Genomic DNA, 23,960 nt, shown 5'->3' with positions numbered 1-23,960 from the left:
CCACATCTTATTTTTATGACCTATTTTATTTATATTAAAAATATATTAATTAAAAATAGTATGCTCTAAATTTATAAAAAAAGAAAAAAAAATAAATGATAAGTGAAATGTAAAAAAGATAATAAAATATGATTAATTTTTAATTTTTTTTAGAAGAAATGGTTAAATTTTAAATTAATTTCGAGTTAATTATGACATATGATAATCCTTATTCACAAGGAAATCGATTTTTTCTATTAATACAGATAAAAAATAATTAAAAATTAAATAAGATATTTTTTTATATAATACATCTACATATAAAAATAATTAATGAAAATACTTTCTAGAGTGAAAAATAATTTATTAATTAAGGAAAGAAATGAAATATGCTAAGAATAGTTGAGGAGTTTTCTATTAAAATTGGTAGAAATTAATTAAACAATTAAGAAAGAAAAGGAAATCCGTTAAGAATGGATGAAGAATTTCCTATTAAAATTGATGAAATTTAATTTAAAAATTAAAAAAGAAAGGAAACTAAGAATTTCCTATTAAAACAGGTAAAAATCAATTTATTAATTGAGAAACAAAAATCCGAAATCAATTAAAAAGTATTTGATTAATTTTCTGCAAATGTGGGTTGAGATTTTTCATTAATTATTGAGTAAAATATAACAAAAATGAAATTTTTTTTATTTTAATAAATTAATTTTTTTTATAACTTGACTTTTATATATATATATATATATATATATATATATATATATATATATATATATATATATGAGAATGTTTAATCGATAAGTTAGACAAACAATGAGTAGAGTATCCATGAAAATTATTATATTTGAATTCGAGTAATATACTCAAAACTCGAATTCATTTCAACCTGATTCAACTACTTAAATAAGTCATAAATTCGATTGTTATTATTTAAAAAAATACTCTAACTCTTTTAATTTTAAATATTTTAATTAATAATTTAAATAAAGTTTATTAATAATTTATATTTTAAAAATTTAATAATTTTATAAAATATTTAAATTATATTTAATTTAAAATAAAATATATAAAAATTTATAAATATTATTATAAAAATTATATATTTTTTAATTAAATATTTATATAAATAAATTTAAATAACGCATACTTAACATATAAAATCTAAACTTGATTCAAATCAACTATAGATTCTGAACTTGACTCAAACCTATCAAAAATATTATTTATCAAATTCAAATGATTATATACTTTCTAAACTCATTCTATTGTTAACGTTTGATCGAATTGAGTACTTGTGAAAATTCAATTCATTAGGATCCCTATGGACAATGTTTTTTTTTTCTTTGTCTAAGCCCTATGGACAAGTTTACAGTTACTAAGAGAAATCCTGCAAGGATACAATTGTCATTTGATTGTATGCTCCTTTCTATCCCACTTCTGAAATCTACTGCTCAACCAGAACCAGTCAAACCAAATCACATCTCTGAAAAAAAAAATAAATGTCTTTTAGCCCAAAAAATGTATAATTTTTCAAGGACAATAGTTTTATATTACACTGAAATAATAATCAAAACCCATTTATCATATGATCAGTAGCATGTTCCATAAAAGCAAGAAATTAAATATTTAAATATTAATAGTCCTTAATAATTTAAAATAATCAAAATCCTAATAGTCTTAGTAATTCAAAGTTTTCAAAATATGAAAAAAAAAAATCTCAATCCATTCAATATGGAAAATCTAAAATCTTTATTTTAGAATATTTATTATAAATAAAATTATTTTCTGAAATTGGTTTATTTATAAATAAATCAAGACAGTTATGTTGATTTTTTAATTATTATAATAAGACATTAGAATTTAAATATCTTATATTACAATATAAGATTTGGTTTGTTTCACAAAAAATATTTTTTTAGAAAATATTTTCTATATTTTTAGTATTTAGAGTACTTAGAAAAATTAATTAACGAAAAATATATTTTTTTATAAAAAAAATTAAGTTATTTTTAAGAAAATAATTTATATTTTCAAAAGAGGAAGTTATTTTTTATTTTTTAAATTTTGATAATTTTATTAAATTTTAAATATACTTTTATATACATGAAATAAATATATTATTAATTTAATATTATAATTAAACAATATTTATATACACATTATTTTTCGTAAAATAAATGGAGCCTAAATAAAAAATTACTTTTTTGTTTGTTATTTATATAAAGAAAGGGAGATATGTTTTGACGTTGTTTGATTCAAATGCCCTGCTTTATAAGAAATTCACTTTTCATTAATTAGCTTAACTAGATTAAATAAGTAAATTATTTCTTATAAAATGAATAAATTAAGAATTTTAACTTTTTAAAAAGTCAAAAATAATAACTAATTAAATAAATTAAATTTTAATACTTTCCTGAAAATTAAAAATTTCTAAATTGAGTTATCCCAACTAAATCTATAAATAGGAAATTATTAAATTACTAAGCCTATGGAGGTATCCTTATATTTTAAATAATGGATATTATTCTATTTATTTATTTTTTAATTAAAACCAAAGAGAGAAACAGGGTCCAAATAGAAGACAAACTCCACAGGAAATTTGGAAACAGAAGAAGCTTATCCCTTCTCTGATTGGGTAAATCACAAACACTACATTTCCATCTTTCCCTGTAATTTTTTAGAGCTTTAATCCAAACAAAATTCAAAAGGAAAAGACGTCCACTTTCCCAGTTACTGCCAAAACTCGCGCAAAATTCCAGGCCAACTAAACGCCACCATTCTCTCTTCACTAGATACCCAGCTGTAGCTTCATTTACTTGAACATACCTTGCATCGCTATCAAACCCAAAGAGGAAAACTTTAGGAATTTGCGATGGGGGCTATAAAGGCGGCTATTGGTGATGCAGTGCTGACTTTTATGTGGGTCTTCTGCTCGTCAATGTTTGGTTTGTTTACCAGCCTCATAGCCACCGCTCTCGGCGTTCAGCACCTGTTCTGGGCATCTATGTTTATCACTACCGTTCTATTTTTTATCTTTTTTTTCTTGTTTGGTTTGATCGCTGAGTTCTTTGGTGGAGCTAGTTTTAATCCCACTGGTACTGCTTCTTTCTATGCTGCTGGCTTTGGTGGGGATAATCTCTTTTCCATGGCTCTCAGATTCCCTGCTCAGGTAATATATATGCGTCTCTGTGTTTGAGAATCCATTTTTTTATCTGTCTGCATGCATGTTTAGTAGATACAGGAACAAAAGAATTGAATTACCCCCCGGTTATTGTTTATTGCATGGATTTATTGATCGTTTCATTCGTTTGTTGCCAATTCAGTGGTATTTTGTTCGTTCTGTATATTTATGGATTTAGGTTTTTATCATTTGTGTTATTTCTGAAAGAGAGAAGAAAAATCGACTGGATTACTTTCTTTTAGTCTTTTTTTTTTGGTTTTCAGCTTTAGCATTTTTGTGGACTTTTTGAATTCTTCCTAGAAATATCTTGTAATTATTGTCTATGAACCTTTATTTTCTAGAGAAAATGAATCTAGAAATAGAATAATGCCCATATGCCAAAAAAGGAGTAATATAGTTTTGATAGAAAGAAAGTAGCTTTATAATGAGCCATCTTCCAGAAAAGAGAAAAATGGATTCCAAAAGAATAATTCATACGTGCAATAACCTGTATCTGGAAATCTCTGGAAAAAAGAGAAGAATTTTAAAGGGACAACAAAGATTTATAATGTTACATTAATGCATTTACCTTACTTCTTCAGAAATAGTATTCATTAACATGCTTAAGCTGTTAGTGAATAATATTAAGCGTGGAATGTGATTGGCTTCTTGGTAGGCAGCAGGTGCCGTGGGTGGTGCATTGGCGATTTTGGAGGTGATGCCACCACAGTATAAGCACATGCTTGGAGGCCCTACTTTGAAAGTTGACTTGCATACAGGAGCCATTGCCGAGGGGTTGTTGACATTTTTAATTAGCTTTGCTGTTCTTATAATTTTCCTTAGGGGCCCTTGTAACTCGATAGTGCAAAATTGGTTGCTTGCTGTTGTGACTGTAACATTGGTTGTTACAGGTTCCAAATACACTGGGCCTTCCATGAATCCTGCTAATGTGAGTAGCCCAGCTTCTTTACATTTTCAGAGTAATTTATTGCTTTTATTTTTTGTCTTAATAATGTGGAGTGCTTTTGAATCTTTCTAAATTATTAGCGATATCTAAATGACGCAATGACCATTGATTTTTTGCACTTATCGCTTGTATTACTAAGTAGAAACTACTTTAAATTGCATGGTTGTCAAATGATTTTAATTGTGCAACTATGCCTAAAGGTACTATTTTATTTCGTGTCGCATCTTATTTTATTTTGTGTTTAGTGTTGCTCCCACTTGCTCCAATCTTTTCTTGATCATTTTTTGTCATTATTCTATTTGAAATTTAGCCAACTCAAGTTTTGAACATTTTAAATGCATATTGTAGTTACTTGCTTGAAGATGTGCCATACAATGCTATAAAATTTATATGAAACTATGTGTTTACAGAATACAAACTGGTAGTGTGTTTTGCCTTGTCTTATTTCATGTGTTTAATGTTACTTCTGCCTGCTTCAATCTTCTTGCGATTGCTTTTGGTTTTCATTCTATCCAAGATTTTGGCTTACATGAGTTTTACACATTTAGATTTTCATTATTTGTTTGAAGATGTGTCATACATTGCTTTAACATTTATATGAAACTATATGTTAAATAGAAAATAAATGTGGTTTTTGCATTGCATCTTGTTTTATTTTGTGTTTATGGTATTGGTACTTCCAATCGCCTGAATCTTCTTGCAATCACTTTTTTGTCATTATTCTATCTGAAAGTATTTTGCCATCACTTGTTCGAAGATGTGCCATTCATTGCTATAGTATTTATATAACACTAAAATTTAACAGAACACAACTGTGGAATATTAACCTGTGCTATCTCTTCAATTTGATTTCCTTTTGTGCTCATACCTATCCCCCATTTTACTTGAGCATTTTATTTTAAGATTGTTTTGGATATATGATTGGCACTGCCTTGCTGATTAAACTGTGTTGGAGACATTTTAGCACAAGGTTGGAACTTACTCGGTTAGTCTATTCTTTTTCCAATTTTATGGGCATGTAGCCAGGTTGCTTTCTTCATACTATGTCAATATTTTACTGACTTGCCTATTTTAAATTCATTGAAATCCAAAAAAGATAAAAAGATAAATCAAGAAATATATTGGGTATAAGAAGGAAAAAGGCAAGTTATCTGGGAGCTTAATTTCAAGAAGAGGCAAATTTGTGGTATTTATGAGATCTCTATCTTACCGGACAGAGGGGTATGACTTTGGTTTTTATGCTTTATATTATAATAGCTATATTTTTAACTAAGAATTGCCACTATTTTTTTGTATACCTTATTGAATGACAAGCTCAAATTCTCCCTTCCTTGCACACCTAGGATTATAATAATATAGATACGAAATGACAGAAGAATAACTTTATGTGATAAAGAATGTGGTCAAGGAACCTTTTGTGAAATTGAGATGGACTTCTATATTTTTTTGCTAGAACTGGAAGTAGTGGAAGAAGAGATAGACAAAAAGATGATATTTAAGTGGGAAGGGAGGCCAGATCCTGCTAATACTCTAGTTTTCTACCATACTTTAGAGTATTCTGATAAACTTATGTCCTTTTTCCTTCTTCTGCCTTGTTTAGTATAAATTAATTCAGTTACACTGAAAATTTTTAATGGGTCTAGGGAAATATTCTGACTTATCCTTCCCTCTTGAATTACCTAGGCTAAATCATTCATTCCCTCATTTAAAGGATGAACTGGATCAATAAATAAATGATGAGGAGGAAAGGAAAGGAATGATCATTTAATCTTCTTTTCCTTACAGTCTAGGCATTCTATGTCTGTCATATTTACTCAGTTTGCCAAGAGTGGGAAGAAATGTAGAGCAATTGTGGACATTTTTTGTCCTAATTAAGATCTGTTTGATATATATGCAAAGCAGATATGATGGTTTAGGACGTTTGGTTCTGTTGTCATAATGGTGGTGCTAATGAGTATAATGGTGAGCCCTGGTGTTGATCTTGGTGGCTGCCCATGCTGGTATGTCATGTTTTTTGAAAGTTTTGAGGCTAGTATTCTTCCCCTGAGATGTTTGGTTGTGTGGTCATAATGGTGGTGCTAATGAGTATAATGGTGAGACCTGCTGTTGATCTTGGTGGTTGCCCATGCTGGTATGTCATGTTTTTTGAAAGTTTTGAGGCTAGTACTCTTCCCCTGAGATGACAATTCTGGATCATGGCAAACATGTTTCTGTATGAAGATAAGTGCAGAAAAGAAATGAAAGCACAGGGATTTAGTTTACAAAGTTGCCTTTGACAAATCTTTGAAGGGTAAACTGGTAACTATATGTTTTCATCTCCAACAGCTTTTTTTGGTTGATTTCAAAGGTTTTTGTGACTTGTTCTTTGATGGTATAATATAGGATCTGTTGCTGCCATTTTGCTCCAGAATTTCTTCTGTGGAATAGAAAAGAATTGTGCACATGGAAACTGAGTTTTGCAAATTGATCTTGCATCCATCATTTTGCAATTTGTAGAACTTTCTACTTCTCTCTCATATTGACATTATCTATTCTAATATTAGGCTAACTTATGTTTAGGCCGATTGTGCAGCTCAGGCTCTGAACTCTGATGTACTAAAGAAATTATGAGGTGTCTCGTAGTATGGATTTCATGTTTACACTATGGTTGACAATGTTGGTTGTCCTGTTTCTGTCTATCCATCATGTGGCGATAGAGTAATGAATCAAAATGCGTCTTTTCACATTATCTTGAGGCACAATCCTTGTTCGGGTGCAAGTTGAGTCATAGGCAATAAAAGTTAGATTCTTCTCTTGTACAGGGATATTATTGGTCTTTCCAGGAAACATTGCCTACATTAGGAAAAGTAATAGCCTTTACAGAACTAATTGCTGTTAAGATTGTTGTTAGCAGGCCTTTTACATAATATATTCTTTGCATGATTCCTGTTTTGGGTCTTAGTTATAGGAATTTAAATATGCCAGTAAATATTGCAACGTAAATATACATGTAGATGTATATGTGTGTCAGTATGTGTGTTCAAGTTATTTGTTCCTTCCTTTAATTTGCATTTTTTGTTCCTTCAGAGGATCATTACCTTTGGTTGCAAATTAGCACATTTAGAAGACTACTATAACAATCATATATAAGTCTAACTAAATGTATATGAGTTATTGTTTCTACAGGCTTTTGGGTGGGCATATGTAAACAAATGGCATGATACATGGGAACAATTCTACGTTTATTGGATTTGCCCCTTCATAGGAGCAATATTGGCTGCTTGGGTCTTTCGCCTGGTCTTCCCCCCACCAGCACCAAAACAGAAGGAAGCCTGAAAATGTACGGTTAGCTCATTTTAATTACATAATAGAGAAGTTAGGTGTCAAGTGTAATGAAATATTTTACTCTTCCCTTTGACTCTTAATGTTTGGATCATCTTCAGTTAAGTTGCTTGTACTGATGGCAATTGGCAAATCTTTCCCATCTTTCTCCCCTCTCATCAGTGCTTTCTTTCATGCCATTATTATTTTCAATATGACATGCTTCTCAAGGAAATAGGCAACTGATTGACTCACGCTTATCATGACACAAGTGAATTGTTGGATTGGATTGTCAGAAAAATCATAAGATTCCTCGCTGGAATGTTATTCATTGCATTATTGGAGAGTAAACACAAGGCAACCATTTTTACACTTGCCAAAACTCGTGCGGTTTGCGTATTTCCTGGTTCGTGTGGCAGAGATTTACTTATGAAGTCGCACCAACTTTGCTTGCATGCTAGAGGGAAAGGCGTTGCATTACGGCCTATTAAACATAATCTTAGTTGAGAATGTGGATTATTCATGAGACAAGGAGAACGAATGGCATATAATTATTCATAGATATATAAAAAATATTTTTCGTTAAATAAATAGAATTTAAATCTACTTAAATTTCTTGAGATTTATTTAATTCAATTTGTAAAATAAAGTTCTCTATTTGTTTAGTATAATATAATTATCTTATTGATTAAAATGTAAGATAATTGAAATTAGGGTCACTTTGCTTAAACTTCACACTAATTTATTTAAAAAAGAATACAATGTAGCCCCGCCCATAACTTCCCCCTTCCATTGTACAAGAAGAAAGAAATAACCGACAATAACCCATGCAAAATTGAAATTCCAACTGCCACTTCACCGCCCAATACGACATTGTCGTTTCAATTCCTTCTTTGTCTCTCTCCCACACACCATCATCAGCGTTTCCTTTAACGTATGTAGCTATAGATCTTTCCCTTGCTTTTCTTCTCATTTGCCAAATTCTTCTCTGAAAATCAATTTAGTAAATAAATAATAATATTAATAAACAAGGAGAGCTGGATCCATCACAGGAGCCAGCGCAGTCCTTGAAGGCAACCGCCGCAGCCAACGGCCAGATCCGTTATCGCACCCCTTCCTCCGCCGAACTACTCGAGACCGGTGCTTCCTCTGGCATCATCACTACTGCCTCTTCCACTTCTCCCACCCATTCTGACCACCTCCACCAATTACCGTCCGAGAAGATGAAGCGCCCGGTGCCGCGGCATGAGTCTTTTTCCGATAAGATCCAAAGGTACCGAGGTGTTCTCTTTGTCATTTCGATCCCGCTCCTCTTGATCGCATTCGTCTTGTTTGTGATGCCAAGTCTTTCCCCGGCGGACGTCTTGGATGAGTACGAGCTTAATAGCCGTAAGATGTCGCCGAATTTGAAGGATGCCAAAAGATATGCGGTTATTTTTGATGCGGGAAGCTCAGGGAGTAGAGTGCATGTCTATTGTTTTGATCGAAATATGGATCTTGTTCCCATTGGGAAGGATCTCGAGCTTTTTGTCCAGGTCACGAACTGTTCTCTTTCATTATAATTGCTTGATTGCTCTTGTAATAGAGAAAATTAAAATAGATATTACATTAATTTTTTTTTATCTTTCTTTTTCCATCTTTAAAATTGGAATTAGTTAATTATGAGCCAAGAATTTTCGCTACACAGAGTATTCTAATTTTCTTATGGTAGCGCTGCAGGCAGTCAGTTTGAGTATGTTTTCTTTATAGTAAACGAACTCAAATATTTTCTCGGGTGGTGTTTAATTATGATATTTTGATGTTCCTCTTATAGATTAAACCAGGTTTGAGTGCATATGCAAGTGACCCACAGGCTGCAGCAAATTCTCTCCATTCCTTGCTTGATAAAGCAGAAAGTGTAGTGCCCAAAGAGCTGCGATCGAAAACACCTGTCAGGGTTGGGGTGAGTTAATTCAAATAGGTTCTTGTGTTATCATTCATCCTTGTATACGTTACTTAATTCGTGGAATTGGCCTTTCCTTGTATACGTTACTTAATTCGTGGAATTGGCCTTTCCTGTCCATGTAGGCTACTGCAGGCTTGAGGGCGTTGGGACGTGAGGCATCTGATAGAATTTTGGATGCGGTAAGCCTTTACATCATGTTAAACTTGTGTTCCCATTCTTAATCATGATCTTGTAACTATAGCCATTTGAATTTCCCGTTTAAAGGTTAGGGATCTTATGAAAGACAGGAGTACCCTGAAATCTGAGGCAGATGGAGTAACTGTTCTGGATGGTTCTCAAGAAGGTTCTTATGAATGGGTATGCTACATTGACTGCTAAACATTTTTCCTTTGGGCCTTTAGTTCTTATGTCAATAGTTGTACTAATACAAATTATTCCCAAGTATTTCTATGAATTTTTGGGTATCTAACAATGGATATATGTAAAAATAATAATAATAATGGTAATAAGTAGGGGGCCTGGCTATCTGAGGTACACCATCACGTTGTGTTCCCATATTGAATTGAGCATTGACAACTTAACTCTAGACTCACTACTGTGGCACTAAAGTGGTCAATAGATTCTCTTATATGATCTGTCTGGCTTTCTCTTTCTTTTGTTGGGTGTGCCTGAGACAACTGGTTCATATTCATTCAAAGTCTCTAGCATATATATCCCTCAAGTTGCCTGAAAGGGTCATTCCCTCACTGGCATCATGGCGGTTTTTGGGCTTCTACCGAGATTGGCATCATTTTAGTAATTCTGGTTAACATCTTACTACGTAGAAAATTGTTACACATTTCGCACCCAATTTTAGTCAACTTCCCAAGTGGCCAGGTCAAAACTTATTTTAGTATTTAAGTTCTCTCTACTAAATAACCACTGTAAGCTTAGCCCTATCATTTATTTGCCTTCACTATGAACAAGCATTGCTTGTCCAAATTATATAATTATCACATTCATGAAACTAAATACCAATGTACAAGTTTGGTGCATATGAATGGTCTTGGCATAACAATAAACTTGATGAATGGAAGTTAAAGCTCTTTGTAATTCTTTCCTACACTCCTTGTTATTTGTAGGTCCTTTGCTCACTTATCTCTTGTTCAGGTGACAATAAATTACCTTTTAGGAAAATTGAGTGGACCGTATTCTGATACAGTTGGAGTGGTTGATCTTGGTGGTGGATCTGTTCAAATGGCATATGCTGTCTCGAAGATGGATGCTGAAAAGGCTCCAAGGGTATCAGATGGAGAGGATTCATATATAAAAGAAATGCGTCTGATGGGTACTGACTACTACCTCTATGTTCACAGGTTCCTCTCTTTCTTTTCAATAAATTGGTTTTACAATTATGTAACTGGAAGTTTCTTGGTTTATCACTTCATGGGGTCTTCTTTAAATGTGGGCCTCATATGTTGTTGGGCTATGTTTTGAAATTTTTTCTTAAACTTGTTTTATGTTCTAAAAGAACTTTGTTCAGCTACTCACAATGCTGTTAAGCTTTAAGAGAATTATTTATGATTTTGTTTAATCTGGTTTTGACATTTTCATATGCAGTTACCTTCACTATGGTTTATTAGCAGCTCGAGCAGAGATTTTGAAGTTTTCTGAAGACTCTGATAATGCATGTATCTTGGCTGGTTATGATGGTAAGCTCAAAAATTTCACTTTCGTGTTCCCTAATCTTCTGCCATCAAGGGAAATAATTTTTTAACTTTTCTTCTGTCACTTAACATGCTTTTGAAGAAGATTGATGTACCTTTTAAAGACAGTTGTTTAGATGAAACTCATTGCCAACCCTTCAGCATCATTGAAATAAGAATTTTGACCATTGTGCAATTTTATTTTGACATGACACAATGACATGCTACATGCTTATTGCTTCCTGATTTCATGCTTTCTTATAGCACTTATCGTTGTACCATTCTGCATTTTTCACATATATTCTGGAAAAGTGGGAGGATAGTTGTAAAATCTTGGGGTGGTAGGATACCGATGTCTGTCCGAACTTAATTTTGTATAGAAATCATTATACCATTTACAGCTACATGCTTTAAATTTACATTTTTGAAACTGTTGTTAATCAAAAGAGCCTGGGATAATGGGGGTCTTTTTTGTGATATAATTTCACTGGTGATAGTTTTATAAATCTCTTTGCATAGCCACATGTAATTGGCTGTTTAAAGTAATCATGAAAAATTCAATGTTTTGCAGTGTTGTTCATGAATCATTAACATATTATCTCTCCTTTGTCTCCGTTTCACACACACACAGGCTAGGAATGACACAGATGCAAAAATGTGGAATTTAATTTGGGAAAATTAAAAACTAATTATGATTTTTCCCGTCCTTAATTTAAAGGGGTTTACAAATATGGAGGAGTGGAGTATAAAACATCAGCTGCTTCTTCTGGTTCAAGCTTTGAAGGATGCAGGAGTCTTGCTTTGAAGGCTCTAAAAGTTAATGAATCAGCATGCACGCACATGAAATGCACATTTGGTGGAGTATGGAATGGTGGAGGTGGGGATGGACAAAAAAATTTGTTTGTTGCTTCATTTTTTTTCGACAGGGCTGCTGAGGTACTACTAATTTGTTAGTTTTGGTTGCTCAAGTGATTATTAAAAATGTAACTCTATTGGACTTTGTATGCTAACCAAACTGTTCATATTTATAGGCTGGTTTTATTGATCCTGCTCTACCTGTTGCCAAAGTTCATCCTGTGGATTTTGAGGACGCAGCTAAGCGTACTTGTGAAACTAAACTTGAGGATGCCAATTCTTTATATCAACGTGTTGAGGAGGGTAACCTGCCGTTCTTATGCATGGATCTTGTCTACCAGTATACATTGCTTGTAGATGGATTTGGTAAGCAATCAGCGTTGAGTTAGTTGTCAAAGCTCACAATCACATCTATTCCTGAAAATCATGCTTAGGATTCTGATCTTTTATTCTGATCTTTGATAGCTCTTGAACCTTGGCAAGAAATTACATTGGTGAAGAAGGTCAAGTACAGGGAATCCCTTGTTGAAGCTGCATGGCCACTGGGCAGTGCTATAGAGGCTCTGTCATAATCACCATGGCTCTAAATTATTACATCTGCTTAATCGGCAAATGGAAATTCGTGGGATTGGCACTTGGGTGCAGTTTGTGGCAGATCTGCAGAGTTTGTTCGATAAGTCGCTGGCACGTGAAATGGAAATTGGATTTTGGCCTATATCACAGAAATAATGAGAAAGGAGTAGCTCCATTTATCATCATTTGTAATTACGTTACAAAATGTTCTGATTTATGATTTTTGAGATAATGATTCAATTCAATTAGTTCATTTTATTTGCCTTGCCAAACAAACAAAAATAACCAGATCTATGCACACGCTAGTATAAGCTATAGCTGCAGGGTCAAAACTAAAAGTAGTGGAGTTAATGCTATGCATTTAAAAAACACTAATAGCTCTAAGTAATTTCTAATTTTCTATAATAATTCTTGAGTGAAGTTAAAACAAATTTCATGGGTAATTATTTATATCAATAAAGATATGACTGGTTTTTAACTCTTATAGTTTGGTTTTGTTTCTTCCCCACTGCTTGATTCTTTTGCACATTGATTCTTTTTCCTTCTTCCTCAGTATTATTAACTCAAATTTTTTGCTTCATTATATTTAAAAATATATATGATTTAAAATTGTAAAAAAATATTAAATAACGTTATTTTCAAAAAATAATAATAATAATAATAACAATGCTAAACAATACTAAAAAACAACAGTCCTAATATTAATTTTATAAATAAGTAACAAAATGTTTGTGTTGTGCATGATTTATTATTAATTTTATAATTTTGTATGTAATTTTAATTTACATTATAGATGATTAAAATAGTATGAATATAAAATTATATAAATAATATAAAAAATAACTATAAACATAATATTATAATAAAAATTTTCATTTGTTGTTTTTGTTTTTATCTTCAATGAGCATAATTTTCGTGCCATATTTTTTTATTATTTAATATTAAATTAGTATTATTAATTATAATATATATTAGAGGGATTTTTTTTAATATATTCTAAAATATTTTCTCTTTTTTATTATATTTTATTATACTCACACATAAACTACTTATTTTTATATTAATTGTTATTCATTTTCTTTATCAATTATCATTGTGAGTTGTGACTGCCTGCGGTGGTGAAGCAATTGATTGAAGATGTGAGAAGTGTTCTGGCTCTTCATGTGGGCAACGACTGGCCTTTTATTGCAGAGTGTTTGTAGATCAACATAACAATCGACATTGTTTAGTTCAAACAAAGGGCTTGGATTGAATCAGTTCATTCTCAATCAAGCCCATTTTGGACTTCCCTTATAACACCTCAAGCCTCCCGCCCGCCCGCAAGCCAGTAACAAACGCAAACAGAAACAGAGACCGGCGAGCAAGTCTTGCAAGCATTAACTGCCTGAGTCTAACAAATGGAGGTATAATTTCTTATTAATTCAATTCTCTGTTTAATAAATAGTTTATTTTCTTCATTCAGTCATTTTTACAAACATTTTGTGCTCCATGCAGTGATCATATATTTATGCTCCGTTTATGTGCTTTAAAAGTTCAACCAAGCATAGAATGCGATCAACCAGAATTATAACTTCAAACTTCAGGAAATTTTCATTTCTGGCTCCTACCCGTTTCAATAAATCACACAAAAGCCAAAGTCACTTCAACCGTTGAAACCACTGTGAAAATGCCTTTTCATTCCAAGTTTTCCGTTGGTTTCTCTTCTTTCTCGTCCTCAGATCTCGAAATTCCATTTGCTGGAAAATCTCTCTGTAACGAAGGAGAATGTTCTAGTGATGGTGATTATGATGATGGTAGCATTACAAAATTAGATTTAAGAGATGATAGTTTTGTTGAAGACGTAACGACCATTGTGAATATATTGAATCAATTGGGTGACAATCGTTCGGAAATGAGAAACAAGATTGAGCAATGTGGCGTCAAGGTTTCACGGGAGTTGGTCATGGAGGTAATGTATAGAGTAAGAAATGAGTGGGAGGCGGCATTTACTTTCTTTCTGTGGGCTAGGTTATGCCCATTCTGTGCGTGAATATCATGCTATGATTTCTATTCTTGGTAAAATGAGAAAGTTTGATACAGCCTGCGCATTGATCGATGAGATGAGAACGGGTACACCGCTGTTTCTCTTGCTGTACTGTAGACTTTGCTCATCATGATTAGGAGATATTGTGCAGTGCATGATGTTGGCCAGGTTATAAATACTTTTTATGCGTATAAGCGGTTTAAATTTGATGTGGGGATTGACGAGTTTCAAAGTCTTCTGCCCTGAGCCACTACCAGAATGTGCAAGATCCTGAGCACTTGATGTTTTCCCAGAAAGATGTCTTCCCATTTAACACAGATGTTTAATAAATTGTGCTTAATGGGTGTTGTAATCGGATTCGTTGTCCTTGTCAGGCTAAAGCAATGTTTGCGAATCCTTCACATATTTATGCTTGTGGGAAGTATAATTATGACAGCAATGCTCATATTAATAATATTTCTGTGATACTGTTTCTCTTTTGGTTTATCTCATCCTTGAGCTGTGCTATCACTTAACAACCACTTGAAAGATATGATTATTTTGAAAACCAAACTAGTGCCAAGGAACTCCTTTTTGGTAAAAGAAAGTTGTGGTTAACTTGTGGAAGAACTCAGATATTTGATGTTTGCTTGGGCTAATTTGCGTTGCAGTTAAAGTGGTAGGCCAATTTGCGTTTTCCTTGTTTATTAATCTTGGAATTCATTTTTCATATGTTAAGATGTTTAAGAATTATTAGCAAACGGTGTTTTACAATTGACCAAAGGTAAGCGCTGTATTTTCCAGTGATACATAGATGGGTGATAGACTAGATGATTCAACTAGCAGTTGTGCCTAGCTTTATGTAACTTCCCAAAAACACAGTTTAGAGTCATGTGCGTACTCTTTTGGATGATGTTTATTTAAAGGCTTTTTCATATTATGGTTTACCTTCAACATGCCCCATGTTGATGTTTTAGGTTAAACATTTCTAATCACATTAGTTGCATGTAATTTTATGAGAAAATGAACAAATGTTTTTTCAGTTTGATAGGGAAACATTGGTAAAATGGAAGTTTCCAACACAGTATGTCAAGCCAAATGAACAAAACTGAGATGTCTTTACCTGGCTTTGAGAATGAATCCTCTGATGGGAATAACAGTATGAGTAATGTTAAGATCCACGCCTGAATTTTGTGAAAAGCATCACTTGAGTCTGTCTCGGGGGAATTCCCAGATTGATAGATCACAGTTTTTCTTCAGCGCTTCAACTAGTTATTGTCATGAACTATGGATCTATTTACCTCATTATTGTTCATGACATCTCCCTCGGACATAGTAGGGTACTGAAATGGTGAAAAATTTAGATTTCCTTTGATGAAATACCCCATACTTGTTAGGGAGGAAGGGAAAATTAGTATATTGGACGTTTATCTTTCATTTTATTCCTTCCTTCTAGTGAAGGGAGACTATACTCAGGCTTCTATGAGAACCAAGTTTATAGGTGACAGCCACTACTTGGTTCATGTTTATGTTACGTTATGAGACTTTCTGAAGTCTAAAAAGGGATAGGTTGATACTGCGGGCGTTGGTGCACCTCTAGATGGAGAGTATTCAGGCATTTGCATGCGGAACTAAGATGTGGCACAATTTACTTGAGGTTGAGTTGATAATTTTGTATGCTTCCGTGAGCTCATTTGGCCTTTTGAATTGTGCTAGACAAACTGAAACATGTGTTGACAGAGTGCTTATGGGTTGATGAAAAATGAAGTCATGTAGCTGCCCTGCCCATAACATTTTTCTTCCTTTTGATAAATGCACAATTTTCAACACAAACAGTGTATTTTTCTACCATGTTTTACTTTTGTTATAATACTCTTGTATGTTAATAATGCAGGCAGGGACCAGCAAAAGAGTCAAATTAATGAAAGTTTAGATCTGGATTCTCATTTTAAAGGTTTTCACATAGAGAACTCCTCACTTCATGGTTATCAAAAAAAAAAAAAAAAGAACTCTTTCATGCTTAGCCCCAAGGTGTCATTTTTAACTTTAGCTTAGTGTTGTGTGTCTAAAAGAGAGTAATCCATAAACTGTAGACTCTAGAGTTCCATGTTAGGCCTAACTCACTATGTAGTGTCTGGCATGAGAAATCTAGTGCATTGCCTTTTGACATGAGAGGCTACCTACTTATTAGATTAGGTGAGCTACACGTGGAAAACAACAGGTGATCACAATCAAGACATTTTCATTGTTGAAAATCTGCCAGCTGTTGCATGTCCATACATGCTTACCATACCTCTTGACTAGTCTAACTCATTTATATTTCTTTCATGATCATGTATTCAGTCAAACCCTTCTAACAGCCTGATGTAACATTAATGGGGTAATCACATGCTTGGTCAGGGTATGAGTCCAAGCTGCAGCGCACTAGGTTTGGATGAAAAGAAGGCAGAATCAAATTCCATGCAATATTATTTGATTAATATTACAGTGTGTGACCTAGACAGAACTAAGCCATAGAAAAGGAAATATTAACGAGGATAAGGATCATGTAAATGGCCGAGCTGGTTACTGATGGAGCTTCATTTTCATATCTACCTTTGTAGGTGGTCATTAATTCATTTTCTGCAGGTAGATTGAAAGTCAAGGGTATCACAACTGAGTGGAGAGATGCTTTTGACCATTGAGGTAATGAATTTACTTATATTGGCTTTAGCAAGTTTCCATTTTTCTTTGTTCTCCTATCCAAAAGTTGAGAAACTGGTTACTTGGACAAAAATTATAGGCTACTTTGTCAAGATCCAGCATAAATTTATTGATTTTTATATGTCATGACGGACAATTTATTGATTATTATATAGCAGATTTAGCATGTGGGTACTTGAATTTCAGCCAAACAAGTTACCTAGTACATGGGAAAGGAGAGAAGAACCTATGGAAATCCCAGGTACTTATGATTTGCATCACACATGACATAATATTCAAAGCATTAAAAAAAAAAATCGTATTCCTTGCATGATAAAAAAAATATGTATATAAAGTGCAGCCTACCAGCCAAACAAAAGCATCTCTAAAGGATAAATACCAAGTCTAAGGACTTGTGGATAATCATAAAACTTTTTGTTTATAGTGTTAGCATATCATATGCTTCCAAAATTTATCTGATACCTCTACACCGTGTTTGTCTTATTATCCATTTGTCCAATTTTTGCACCTCTTTTCTGTTCAACAACGTCCATGGCTTTATTATATGGTGCAAGTCTTCCCATATTTTGGAACTCCAGCTTTCTTTAATTAGTCAGTTTTTCTGACGATTGCCGTGCTCTGTTTGATTGCCAAGAAGTTTCACATCATAGAGGAGAAGTTAAAAGTGACAATCCCATTGTTGTTTGGCAATCCATTTAGCTTTCTGTAAACATTTAATGCACTATTCCACGAATTATACTTTTGAACCATAAATGAAATGCGATAAACAGATTTAAAAAATAAGGATTTTGGGTCACTTTGTGTGTTTTGTATTTTATGCACTTTTAGTTGCTAGAAGCGAAAAGGATTTATATGATTAACCTCAACTAATTTAAAATTAAGATTTAGCAGTTATCATTGTTTGAGATTGCTTAGCCAAATCTGTTGTCATGCTTAGAAAATGTAAGTAGCACACTTGTTCGGGGTGAAGGAGTCATTAAGTAGGCTAGTTTTGCGGTTATGACTTTGAATTTTATGGCTTTGGGAGAGGGAGATTCTTCATTCTTGTTTGGTAATCAATTTACTATGACTAGATCAATTAAAACTCACACCACGTCATCAATTTGCATCACACGTGTGTTTCAAATCTGTTCGAGGATTGACTATTTAAAGCTTTTTTTTTCTAATTATTAGTAATATTCTTCTAATTTCCTTGGCCATTGTCAAATTCAAATTTCTTAATCGTTAATCAACTCTAATGTGAATGCTGATCTTATGAAATTGAAATAACATCATGAGAAATAAAAATTTCTTTGCAATAATATATAGTATATAAAAAGGTAGGCGGGAGCTTATGTCATTGCGTGTATCTCTCTCTTCTTTTTTTTTTTTTTTTTTTTTTATAATTTATGCCACGAGTGGGGCATTGTGTATAAAATTAATTAGGTTGTTTATGCTAAATCACATAGTTAAGGGTGATTAGATTGCGGCTGATGTGGGGATTAGTATTTTTATTTTTAATTATTGTTTTGAATTATTTAATAAATTTTAAGAAATTATTACATAATTAGTACAGTAATGGCAACGGGTTTGCAGGGGTGGGTGCATTGCTCGAATTTTTTTTATTTTAATTTATTATCCTATAATATAAAAATATTTATTAAAAATTAAATTATAATTTGAAAATATAAATTTTAAATATAATCATATATATATTTAAAAAAAAAACTAATATATATATAAATTATCTTTAATAAAAATGATATCAAAAAAGAATGGTGGAATTGATCAGATTGAATTCAAGAACAATTATCATTCTTAAACAAATATGTTATTTAAGTGAAAAAAAAAATTCTATTTTTGTAATAATTCTTTTAAAAATGATTTTTATTCATATATATGGGGGTTGAAGTAAATTTTGAATTATTATTATTATTATTAGTCTTGGATGGTCCATATCTAAAAAACGATAAAAGCTATTACACTTTGAAAGATCGGCATATTGATTTGTCAATTAAAGGTGATGTCATTTGAAGAACCAGTAATTGTGTATTTAGCAAATATTAGACTTTTGAAATTTCAATTTAAAGATTTCAAATTATAGTTTTTCAGGGATTTTGAGGAAAAAAACAAATTTATCTCAATTATATAGAAATGTTAGATATTTTTATAATCAAGGCTTGATGACAAAAGAAATTATAAACTTTTTGACTCTTTATATAATTATATCTAGGTTTTCTAATTTTACCAATTCAAATTATAGATAATAGTAACACTATGATTTATAAGCTCATATGATATTTAATTAAAATTGAAATAGAAAAATATATTTTATAAAAAAATAAAAATAATAATATCTTTCCCCCTTCTCTCTGCCTGTCAGTTCTTATCTACCAACCCTAAACAAACACTCGGAAATTCCTAACGCGACCCACCAAAACCACCTACGTCACTCTCTGCCACTGCTACAGCCCTCTTCTTGCGACTTTAGAGTGATATTTGTAATTGTGACCCTGGTCACTTCACTCAATTCAAGAAATTTCGTATAAATAATCAAAATTAAAAGTATTAAATTAAGGTTTTTTTTTAATTTTATAAAAAATAAATTATATATAGTTAAAATATTTTTTTATTATTTAATTATAATATTAAATTAATAATAAGTACTTATGTAATATATACATAATTATTTTCATATTTTAAGTAAATTGTGAAAATTTAGAAAAATAATTTTTTATTTTGAAAATAAAATATTATTTTTTAAAAAAATTACTTAATTTTCTCTTTAATTAGAAAAATATTTTTAATTGATATTTTTTAGTCCCTCAAATGCTAAAAAATAAAAAAAATTATAAAAAAAATATTTTTTACAAAATAAACGGAGCTTAAAATTTAATTTTATAAAAATATATTTTTTTTATAATTAAGCCTATTGAGAATAAATTGACATAACATGAATTTTATCTATTAGAACATGTATAACTATCAAATTAAATAAATCATGATTAGAATGAATTTTTAGTATTGAATCATGTATGCTTTAATAAATGGAATGCATATCTAATTGATTCATTTAAATAGATATTTCATATTTCTTCTAGTTGGATGTTTAATGAATTGATTTAGTAGTAAGGGATTAAAAATCATTGACAAATAACAAGAATATAAATGTTAATTATATATCCTAATATAAGATATGTAGTATTAAGTGATTTCATATAATGATATATTTAAATTGCAACTAAATATATAGAGTGAATGCACTAAATGGTTCTTTGGGATCTTATATCAGTTGTAAAGTATGTGTGAGTGTAGGTTATATGAAAATAAAAACTTCGTTAAAATTGCTATGGATTTAACGATAGTCTATTTTCATTATTAACTCGTTTGTGCGTGAGTTCTATTTTGACAAAAAGAAGGTAAAAAGCTGAGAGGAGAGCCAGTGTATGTGAGTCTATGGCGAAAAACCAAGGCAGGCTCCAGTGAGCTGGTCCTTCGAGATTCCACATCGATTATAGAGTGTGTGTGAGTGTGAGTTATATAGGAACAAAGACTCCGTTAAAAATTATCATGATTTTAACGGTGATCCATTTTCGTCACTAATCCGTGTGTGCGTGTATTCTATCTTTGTCTAAAAATAAATGCACCAAACAATAAAAATGAAATTATACAATCGACCAATGAGTTTTTTTTTTTTTTTTTGAAGATAGGGAAATTTCATTAAATAGAGGTTAGTACAAGATTAGGGCATTTTAATCCAATCCAAACAAAATAAGCCCAATAGATCACTAGAATGCAAATAAAAAAGGATGCTCAAAGAAAATTAATTCTACATTACAAACAATAGCCCCACAATCACAAATCTTAGGCTCTGTTCGGCAATATTAACAGTTTTAATAGCTGTTAGCTGTTTTTGGTAGCTGTCAGTTGTTTTACTAGCTATTAGATATTTAGCTACTTATATAGTTGTTAGCTTCTCGAGTCCGAAGTATGGAAGCTGTATGTAGAGGCCAATGATATGTGGATACAGATGGCATCAAAGATTAGAGAAGTAGCTAGAAAAATACTTGGAGAGTCTAAAGGACATGGACCACCCTCAAAAGAGAGATGGTGGTAGAATGAGGAAGTACAAAAGGCATTGAAGAGAAAGAGGGAATGGTGCAAGAAATTACCTAAGTGTGATAATAATGAGGCATATGAACAATACAAGATAGCAAAGAAAAAGGTAAAAAAGGCAGTTAGTCAAGCAAAAGCGTAGGCCTTTGAAAAGTTATATGAGAAATTTAGAACTAAAGAAGGGGAGAAAGATATTTATAAATTAGCAAAGAGGAGAAAAAAGAAATGTCAATATCTCAATCAAGTTAGGTGCATTAAGGATAAAAAAGAAAAAGTGTTGGTGAAAGATGAGGACATTAAAGAAAAATGGAAAAATTATTTTGATAATCTCTTTAACAATAGTCAAAGTGGTAATAGCGTGAATATAGACTACAAAGCAATAGAAAAGAATGTGAATTATACTAGAAGAATTAGATCTTTAGAAGTAAAGGAAGTACTTAAGAGAATGAAAGTGGGTAAAGCCCGTGGACTCGATGGAATACCAATTGAAGTGTGGAAGTGTTTGGGAGATATGGGAGTGGCATGGTTAACTAAATTGTTTAATAGGATTTTAAACTAAAAGAAAATGCCTAATGAATAGAAGATGAGTATTTTAGTACCTATTTTTAAAAATAAGGGAGACATACAGAGTTGCTCAAACTATAGGAGAATTAAACTCATGAGTCATACTATGAAGTTATGGGAGAGAGTTGTGGAATATCGACTACGTCATGACACTTTTATCTCTCCCAATCAATTTGGCTTCATACCTAGTCGTTCAACTATAAAAGCAATCTTTCTCATTAGAAGTTTGATGGAGAAATATAGAGATGTGAAGAAAGATCTACACATGGTTTTTATCGATTTGGATAAAGTTTATAATAGTGTTCCAAGAGATGTCTTATGGAGAGTGTTAAAACAAAAGAGGGTATCTATTAGGTACATACAAGTGTTAAAAGATATGTATGAATGAGCAACTACTATTGTGCGCACAGTAGAAGGGGACACAAGAGATTTTCCTATCTCAATTGGATTACACCAAAATTCAGCTGTAAGTCCTTACCTTTTTACATTAATTTTAGATGAATTGACGAAACATATACAAGAAAGTATCCCTTGGTGCATGATGTTTGCAGATGATATAGTTCTGATAGATGAGACGTGAGAGAGAGTCAATAGAAAGTTGGAGCTTTGGATAAGTACTCTAGAGTCAAAGGGTTTTAAGTTAAGTAGAACGAAAACAAAATAATGCATTGCAAATTCAGTGAAAGCCGAACTGGTGATAGGGAAGGAGTTAATTTGGATGGAGTGGTACTACCCCAAAGTTATCACTTTAAATATCTCGGCTCAATCTTTCAAGTAGATGGAAGATGTAAGGAGGATGTTAGTCATAGGATTAAAGCCGGATGGTTGAAGTGGAGAAGTGCCATGGTAGTTTTATGTGATCGCAAAATTCCTAATAAGTTGAAAGGAAAATTTTACCGTACAGCCATATAATCGGCCATGTTATATGGTAGTGAGTATTGGGTACTGAAAGAGTCGTATGTGTCTAAGATAAGAGTTACGGAGATGAGAATGTTAAGGTGGATGAGTAGTCATACTAGACTAGATAAAGTCCTTAATGAGAGTATTAGAGAAAAGGTAGAAGTAGTGACAATTGAGGATAAGTTGAGAGAAGAAAGATTGAGGTGGTTTAGTCATGTGAAGCGTAGACATACGGAGGCTCCAGTTAGACAAGTAGAGCACATTAGGTTAGAGGATAGAAAGAAAAGAAGGGGTAGACCTAAACTGACTTGGAGAAGAGTAGTATAACATGACCTAGAAATATTATACATTTCCGAAGATTTAACCCAAAATTATTTAGAATGGAGAAAGAGAATCCATATAGCCAACCCCGAATTCTTGGGATAAAGGCTTAGTTGAGTTAAATTGAGTATATAATTATTAAAGTAGAAGTGTCTAGTAAAAATAGTAGTTAGATTAGCTGTTAAATATAAAAATAGTAATAAAATCTTGTTAACCTTAGTCAAAATGCTCCCTCAACCTCTAAAAGTTAGGGGGAATAACTTTTTATGAATCATTCTCTCAACCTTTAAAAGTTAGTATAAATACTATGTCACCGAACAGTATCAACAAGAGAAGTAGTATTTTGACTTTGGTCAAAACACTAAATATTATCTTAAAAGCTGTTACCAAAAAGGGCCTTAAAGCTAACAGACAAAGACGAGACAATCAAACCACTGTGCCGCTAGCCTTCCATCATCAACCGGAAGGGAACCATAAGATTCTCAAATGAAAACAACAAATTGACAAAGCTTAAACCCAAGAAGCCACCTTCTAGAAAAAAACAAAGCAAGGCCTTTAGAGAAGAAATCAACTAGATTCGACGATCTACAAGAAGAGTCAATGGGTAGAGCTTATGCTATTTCTACGAATGAAAGGCTATGGGACTCTTGAGATACCCATTCTCATAGCACAAGAGCACCCTCCCCCAGGCTAAGCTAGAAGCATACACTAGGACAATGCATGGTTTCTTTGGACAAACGACAACCTCATCACAGTCTCCATGCAACACTCCTCATGCAAGAAACATAAAAGAAACACCACCAAAACTATATACATGCCTCACTCGAAAGTGAGAAAAGAAAAATCTTGTTTGGGCAGGGGAAGGAGAGCCATCCTTGACAGGGGAAGGAGAGTCATCCTCTACTCGA

At 32.2% G+C, this 23,960-nt stretch overlaps 2 protein-coding genes and 1 long non-coding RNA gene across 7 annotated transcripts; all 3 read left to right on the top strand.

The window, feature by feature from the left end:
• The first annotated feature begins 2,566 nt into the window (after nucleotides 1–2,566).
• LOC110652673 (aquaporin SIP1-2) lies at nucleotides 2,567–7,588 on the top strand. Its single transcript, XM_021808295.2, has 3 exons — nucleotides 2,567–3,151; nucleotides 3,819–4,091; nucleotides 7,275–7,588. Exons 1-3 carry the CDS (start codon nucleotides 2,855–2,857, stop codon nucleotides 7,422–7,424), a joined length of 720 nt encoding a protein of 239 aa, XP_021663987.1. The 5' UTR covers nucleotides 2,567–2,854; the 3' UTR covers nucleotides 7,425–7,588.
• A 610-nt stretch (nucleotides 7,589–8,198) lies between these two features.
• Nucleotides 8,199–12,725, top strand: LOC110652666 (apyrase 2). The gene is made up of 9 exons (XM_021808287.2): nucleotides 8,199–8,944; nucleotides 9,223–9,351; nucleotides 9,477–9,533; nucleotides 9,619–9,711; nucleotides 10,504–10,709; nucleotides 10,954–11,045; nucleotides 11,758–11,975; nucleotides 12,071–12,260; nucleotides 12,360–12,725. The coding sequence occupies exons 1-9, from the start codon at nucleotides 8,633–8,635 to the stop codon at nucleotides 12,464–12,466; spliced, it is 1,404 nt and encodes a 467-aa protein (XP_021663979.2). The 5' UTR covers nucleotides 8,199–8,632; the 3' UTR covers nucleotides 12,467–12,725.
• Nucleotides 12,726–13,472: 747 nt separating this feature from the next.
• Nucleotides 13,473–18,371, top strand: LOC131179862 (uncharacterized). Of its 5 annotated transcripts, none has more exons than XR_009148750.1 (4): nucleotides 13,482–13,870; nucleotides 13,962–16,423; nucleotides 17,098–17,154; nucleotides 17,331–18,371. It is a non-coding gene; the product is annotated as an uncharacterized LOC131179862 (long non-coding RNA). The 5 variants fall into 5 exon arrangements; XR_009148751.1 differs by having other exon boundaries at nucleotides 17,328–18,371; XR_009148747.1 differs by having other exon boundaries at nucleotides 13,473–13,870; nucleotides 13,962–17,154.
• Nucleotides 18,372–23,960: the final 5,589 nt, after the last annotated feature.

This window comes from Hevea brasiliensis, chromosome 5 (genome assembly GCF_030052815.1).
Source record: "Hevea brasiliensis isolate MT/VB/25A 57/8 chromosome 5, ASM3005281v1, whole genome shotgun sequence".
NCBI lineage: Eukaryota > Viridiplantae > Streptophyta > Magnoliopsida > Malpighiales > Euphorbiaceae > Hevea > Hevea brasiliensis.
This window is presented reverse-complemented; position numbering and strand designations above follow the sequence as displayed.